This window comes from Marmota marmota, unplaced genomic scaffold (assembly GCF_001458135.2).
Source record: "Marmota marmota marmota unplaced genomic scaffold, marMar, whole genome shotgun sequence".
Classification (NCBI taxonomy): Eukaryota; Metazoa; Chordata; class Mammalia; order Rodentia; family Sciuridae; genus Marmota; species Marmota marmota.
The window spans coordinates 3888671-3895773 of NW_026000051.1; the positions used below are offsets into that span (position 1 = coordinate 3888671).

General features: G+C 51.2%; 1 protein-coding gene across 1 annotated transcript; it reads left to right on the top strand.

Annotated features, from left to right (window-relative positions):
* The first annotated feature begins 888 nt into the window (after positions 1-888).
* Naif1 (nuclear apoptosis inducing factor 1) lies at positions 889-5634 on the top strand. Its single transcript, XM_015497538.2, has 2 exons — positions 889-1696; positions 3397-5634. Exons 1-2 carry the CDS (start codon positions 1186-1188, stop codon positions 3867-3869), a joined length of 984 nt encoding a protein of 327 aa, XP_015353024.1. The 5' UTR covers positions 889-1185; the 3' UTR covers positions 3870-5634.
* The last annotated feature ends 1469 nt before the right edge of the window (positions 5635-7103 follow it).

The window sequence follows — 7103 nt, forward strand, 5'->3', positions numbered from 1 at the left end:
GCCGACCGGGACTGCGCGGAAGCACGCCGGGTTTTCTCCTACAATGAGCGCGGGCTCAGAGAAGCCGGCAAGCTGGCGGGAGGGGCCGCTTCCGGGAGCCACGCCCAACCGAGCGCCTCTTTGGTGGCCACGCCCCTAAGCGCACTACGGACCAGTCACAGGCCCGGACGGCAGCCAGGAGGATGTCTGAGAGGCGGAGCCTTCCCTGAGGACTGCCTGGCTGAATGGAGAGGGCGGAGCCAACCCTCGCTCTGCCTGGGGCCGATTCAAACTGAGGAAGGCAGGTATTGGCTGAGACAGGCCTGAGAGAAAATCTCGCTGCGATAGGCAGAAGTCTTGTGATTGGCAGGCGGAAGGTCCCGTGTCCAATTTCCATTGAGAACCGCTGGTTAGACTGCGGAATTGTAAGGATGGGAGGAGTGGTCATGTACGGAGAGATCGTAGCCTGCGGAGGGGAATAGGATTTGTGTGAGAGCAGTTGTGAACTTAAGTTACAAGCAGAGTTTTCGCTCTCGAGTGGAATTAAAAATTAATTGGCCAAGGTTCAAAGCCGAAAGCACTAGGTATCCTCCGGAGGATGATTTAGTAGTGATTTAAAACTCCGGAGGAAGTTTTAGTAGTATAATTCCCTAAACCACCAATAAAATAGCTGAATTTAACGGCGTAATCCTCTTGATACTAATAACTGAACGACAGAATGGTTTTCCAATGGAAGTGAATAAAAGCTAGGTGGGCGGAGTGCTCTGGACGATAGACACACCCTTAGACCAATGATAAAGCTATTTCCAGTAAGTAGGCGTGCCCTTCAACTGAATGACAGACTTAAAGAACCTAAAGATCGACGCGATATTCGAGCCGCGACCAACCAGGAAGGCGGGTTCCCCTGGAGAAGTGCTGGGGGGCGGGAAGAAGGAAAGTGGGCGGATCTCCGCATGCCCCGGCGGAAGAGGCAGATTCAGGAAGCCATTACGCAGCTGGCTGGCAGCGGCCGGGCCGGTTGGTGCTGGGCCCTACGCATTTTGCGTAGCGAGGGGGGTTACCTAAGGCCTAGTGCTTGGCCTTGAGCAAGCCCGGCCTATCCCCTGAAGGGGGGGTAGGTAAGGGGCGAGGCTGAGGAAGAAGAGAAGGGAATTGGGGCACTAGAAGGTATTATAATTTCTTTAAAAAGAGGGGATAGGAGAGGCCATGGCTGTCCCAGCCAAGAAGAGAAAGATGAACTTCTCAGAGCGGGAGGTGGAAATCATCGTGGAGGAGCTGGAGCTGAAGAAGCACCTGCTGGTGAACCACTTCAACGCTGGGGTCCCCCTGGCCGCCAAGAGTGCGGCCTGGCATGGCATTCTGAGAAGGGTCAATGCCGTGGCCACCTGCCGCAGGGAGCTGCCCGAGGTCAAGAAGAAGTGGTCTGACCTCAAAACCGAGGTCCGTCGCAAGGTTGCCCAGGTCCGGGCCGCCGTGGAGGGTGGCGAGGCCCCAGGCCCCACTGAAGAAGATGGAGCTGGTGGGCCTGGGACAGGAGGTGGCGGTGCTGGCAGTGGCCCAGCTGTAGCTCCTGTACTGCTGACCCCCATGCAACAACGCATCTGCAACCTGCTGGGTGAGGCCACCATCATCAGTCTGCCCAGTTCCACAGAGATCCACCCAGTGGCCCTTGGACCCGCGGCCACTGCAGCCGCAGCTACGGTCACCCTGACACAGAGTGAGTGACCTCCCCTGCCCAGTTCGTTTGTGCATAAATGGGAAGGGCCAGCAAACACTGGGGCAGCCTGGATAAGGTTGGCTGCCAAGGGTCAGAGGTTAGGTTGGGATGTTGGAAGAACATGAAACCTTCCAAGCACTTCCCAGACAGAAGCGATTCTGTTCTCTTTGGGACTACTGTAGGTAGCGTGCAGTTTGGCATTCTCACTAGTTGAATAGCTCTCTACTTTGTGTGGCCACCATTTGTGTCCATGACTTATCTCCATTTGCTGAACTGTGTGGTCTTTGAAGACAGACTGTGTATGCCCACAGGACTTATCACAGGATCTGGCATATAGCAGGCAACCAGGATCTACTTGGGGAATAAACTACCCAAATGATGTATCCATTCTGGACAGACGTTCTATTTTCAGTGTGGTGAATGTTCTTGCTGCTAACCTACTAACTCATTCATTCATCAAACATTAGCACTCAATCTATGCCAGACCCTGTGTTGGGCACCAGCATTACCACTTGAAATATAGGCCACTTATTTTCTAGTAGGGAAGGTAAGACCCATATATGAATAGCTTCACTAACAGGCAGGGAAACCCAAGGACTCACAAAAGGAAGATGGCTTTCCGGTGGGGTGGGAACACACTGTTGATGTTGGCAGTGAAGGATGGAGGAGATTGACCTCACATGCATGGAGGCCCATACAGCCCACCTAGAATCCCTTCAAAAGTTCTCAGCAGAACTAACTTGAGTTGGATTTTGTAGTTCAGATAAGAGATTATGCCTGTGACTATGAACTCTGCTTCTTCGTGGGCTCTGACTTATGGCAACCAGTGATTCTCAGTTGGCCTTGGTGGACTTGAGTGTATGTGTGGGTGCCATACCCCTGCAATGTCATATTCCCCAACTACATATCAAGGTGGGAAAAGGAGAGCAAACACTGATCTAAATCAAATGCGGTTCTAGAACAGGAAATATGTTTAGGAATCCCATGGACCAAGGCGATCAAACAGACAGGGAAACATGTACTGGGCACTTCAGCTACTACTGTCCTGTTCCCCATTCCCATCTTCTTTTCTGCTTGAGCACAAAGAACTTGGAAGTCAAGAAAACATAAAAGGAGGTAGGACCAGTGCACCTGCAAGCAGCTGCATAGAAAGTGCCCTCAAGATACCTTCTGTGTGCTGGCACATCAGGGAGCATGTGACTCTGCCTCCTAAGATGCCTTATTAGCTAGAAGCAGCCCAGGGCCCTGGTTATGAGCATGTTGTACTCCGGTTTGGGGAGACCTGGGTTTGCTTTCTGGCTCTGCTGAATGAGCTGGGTGATCTTAGGCAAATCATACCATGTTCAAGTCTTTTTGCTCATCTCTGAAAATGAAAGTGACATTGTCTATATTAGCATTCAACAAGCGAATGAGTACAAAGTGCCTGGCACATAGTAAGTACTCTAAATTTTTTGCAACTATTATTATTGGTATTTTCGCTTTTGCCAGATTTAGGGCTTCCCTTTGGCTACCAGTAGATTAAGATCCTGAACCTCTTAGATTCTGGATTAGATATGAATAACTCTAAAGCCAGGAGAGGCCTGAATTCCCTTTCATCTCCCTCCAGAGCAGGGCTTAATGGCCTCCTCCCCACCCTGTAGGGCCAGCTGTATTTCTTCCAGAAGGTGACCTCCTCTGCTTTGGCTCTTTCTTCCCTGCAGTCCCCACAGAGACCACCTATCACACGCTGGAGGAGGGAGTGGTGGAGTACTGCACGGCTGAGGCTCCCCCACCCCTGCCAGCGGAGGCTCCCATGGAGATGATGGCCCAGCACACGGACACGTCAGTCAAGCCGCAGGCCCTCAAGAGTCGCATCGCCCTCAACTCTGCCAAGCTGATCCAGGAGCAGCGGGTCACCAATCTGCACGTGAAGGAGATTGCTCAGCACCTGGAGCAGCAGAACGACCTGCTGCAGATGATCCGCCGCTCCCAGGAGGTACAGGCCTGTGCCCAGGAGCGCCAGGCCCAGGCCATGGAGGGCACCCAGGCAGCCCTGAGTGTCCTCATCCAGGTCCTCCGGCCCATGATTAAAGATTTCCGCCGCTACTTGCAGAGCAACACGCCCAACCCAACCCCCACTTCTGACCCTGGACAGGTGGCCCAGAATGGACAGCCAGACACCATCATTCAGTGAGGATCAGAGTTGAGCCAGCCTTCTGCCAGGATTGGATGAAACCTCTGGGGTCTTATAAGTGGCTTCTGTGATTGTCCTTGGGCATGTAACACGGACAGCTCCTTCTTTGATAGACATTTGAGGGTCCACTGTTTTGAGAAATGAAGGAGACGGGGAAGAGGAACTCGTCGGGCTCCTGGGACCCAAGCTCCCTTACTCCCACCGCTGGAGCTGCCTCGCTCAGATCCAGAAGATTGGCTTGCTCGGGGTCACATGTCCTGGTGATGGGATGTATGTTTTCATGAACCAGAGCTTGGGACATGACCCAGACTCAGTCTAGGGCAACTGTAAGGAAATGTCAGTTCTCTCAGTGGGGGCCATAGCATAGCCATCTGGGGCTCTGTACCGAGCTGCCCCACGCAAGTGCCATACTTTTGAGTAGGATCCCTTCAGTGGTGCTGGCAGGAGGGCAATAACACCTTCCTCCCGTGGGAGGCAGCTCCATTGAGCCTGAGGAGGAAACCCCGCCTCTTTCCCCTTTCCACTGGGCCTCAGTTCTCAGGGGACTCTCCTTACTGCTGTGCCCCATCCCCCATCCCATCCCAGACACAGAACCAGCCCTGGTAGTGCCCAGGGACACCTCTGCAGTGACCCAGTATGCAGCCAGCCTGGCTCAGGAATGCTGGATGTGGCCTGAGCTGGTTGGACACGCTCTGGTTTTTCAAGGCATCTCTGGGAAGCCCCTTGGTGGTTTGCCCTGAGAGCTTTTGACTCAGGTCGGCTTTGGGTACTGTCAACTTTAGAGAAAGCAAGCTGGTGTGCTGTCTGGGCACCCCACTACCCACCACGGAGGATTGGGGCTGGTCACTGGCTTTTTCAGAAGCCTTCTTCTTGTCAGTTGTATTTATTCTGTATGCTGTACGCGATCCCTCCTGGGAAGAACTCCAAGAGGGCTGCCCTGGGCCACACCCATCCTCCTTTCCTCTCTGAGGACCACATTTCAAAATTTAGTGCAGGAAAAACCACCCAGCTCAGAATCCCACCCTGGACTCTTAACACGCTTAACACCAGTGCCTCGTGTTCTTGCGAGACTCCCTCTGACTGCCGAGTGAGTCTGAAGCCTCAACTGACCTTGAATGTAAGAGGTGAGAGAGGTGAAGCCCATCTGACAGGTGGGACCCTTCGAATTTCTGGGCCCTGGAAGAGCAGCGCCTTGGAGGGCTGACGGAGGTGCTGTTCTTTTGGCTTTGCCAACCGAGACATTTGTCAGGATCTTCCCAGATGGTAGCTGTCTTTCATTTTCAGACTCGCCATGGACTTCCCAGGCCCTCACATCTTCCCCTACCCCACCCCTGTTTTCCAACTTTGCCATTTTGCTGATGGTGTCTGGGCCACATGTGACCGATGGTCACATCCCAAGGCTCCAGAGCTCAGCTAAACAAGTGGCCACACTGTCTTTCTAGGCAGGTGTGTTTAGGATTGCTCACCCCCACTGTTGTGAGGCCTGAAGACAGCCTCGCTGTCACCTTCTCTGTGGAGGCCAGCTACAGGGAAGTGGAGCAGGTCAGCCCCAGGAGGTGATGGAAGGAAAGTTCTCCTCAGTGTGGCCAGAATGCCACAGAGACTTACTAAGGACTGGTGACTTGGTTTGGTTTTTCTCTAGGGTTGGAAATCTGAGCCAATATCGCATCTGTTCCATTTGGGTATAAGGAAGAAGCCTGGATCACTTAAACTGACTTGCTCTTTCCAGGTCGTAATTTTAAATTAAAGAAATACCGCTTTTTTATATACATATCTCTGTGTCTTTATTGGCTATATGTAGAAGAGAGCAAGGGCTGGCCAACTATGGCCCACAGGCCAAATCATGCCTACCACCTATTTTCGGAAAAAAAAATTTATTGGAACACAGGCACACCTATTCGTCTATAAATATGTGACTGTTTTATGCTGTAATAGTAGAGTTGTAATAGCAGAGCTGTAACAGAGACATCTGGCCCACAAAACCAGAAGTATTTATTACTCTGGCGCTTTACAGAAAAAGTCTGCCTATTCCTGGGTTAGGGCAGTGTTTCAAACCTAGGGGGACAGGCACTAATCCCGGGTCTCACCTAGGATAGACTCTGGCTGCTGAGCTCTTGACACTACACAGTGCAAGCAAGTGGAGTGATTCTGAGGCTTCCCAAAAGCCGAGGATTGGAATGCAGATCCTGCCCCGGTGGGTGGGTTCTCAGGACTGGCTGCTGCACAGGTGAGAAGCCCTGGGAAGCAGAAAAACTCATTTAAATAAGATCGACCTTATTTATTATTGATCATTCTGGAGTGATCTCAGCCTTCCTGGACATAGTTATTCTAACCAGTGTTTAGTAATAATAAAAACCAACAATGGCTGGACCTCTACTTGTCCAGGCCTTAAAAGCATTATGTCATTGACTCCTTCCAGCAGCTCCAGAAAGCAGCTAACTGTGAATATTGTCCTTAGTTTGCAGATGGAACACTAAGGATCAGAGAATCAAATGATGTGCCCAAAGCCACAGAACTATCTGGTTCCCTAGCATGGCCCATGCTCTTAGCTGCTGTTAACTTTTAACTACCCGGGCCTTGTTGCCAATGAGATTTGACTTCATCTGGAGATGATTTGAGCTTGACTTGGGAATTTCTGTCAAATGAGGCCCCTCTTGCTCAGCATAGCCTTTGGATTTACTCATATTTAAGGGGAAACAGAGAATGATTTAACAACATTGAACCACCATACCATGTTGGAGTTGGGAGGGAACTGTCACTTCAACTGGGGTGATTTGGGCTGGGGTATAGCTCAGTAGTAGAGCGTTTGCCAATATGTGCGGGGCCCTAGGTTCCATCCCCAGCACCCCAAACAAAACAAAACCAAAGTGATTTATTGGGGTCCTTCCTAAATCATGGAATTTTATGTGACAATCCTCCAAGCCACTAGAGTCTACTACTTCAAGCACTGAAATCTTTCACCTTTTTTTTTTTTTTAATAGTACTAGGGATCAAACCCAGGGAGCCCTACCAATGAGCTATATTCCCAGACCTCTTTATTTTTTATTTTGAGACAAGGTCTTTCCTAAGTTGCTGAGGCTGGCCTTGAACTTGCAATTTTCCTCCCTTACTTTCCTGGCACCATTAGGCTACACCTTTTTTTTCCCCCCTAGTACTGAGGATTGAACCCAGGGTTTGGTGCATGCTAGGCAAGCACTCTGCCACTAAGCTAAATCCCCAGCCCCACCTTTTACT

Excerpts from the sequence above, each read along its gene's own strand:
- Naif1 (XM_015497538.2), top strand. The coding sequence starts at position 1,186 with ATGGCTGTCCCAGCCAAGAAGAGAAAGATGAACTTCTCAGAGCGGGAG. Across the intron at positions 1,697-3,396 it reads TACGGTCACCCTGACACAGA|TCCCCACAGAGACCACCTAT; the intron begins GTGAGTGACCTC and ends TCTTCCCTGCAG.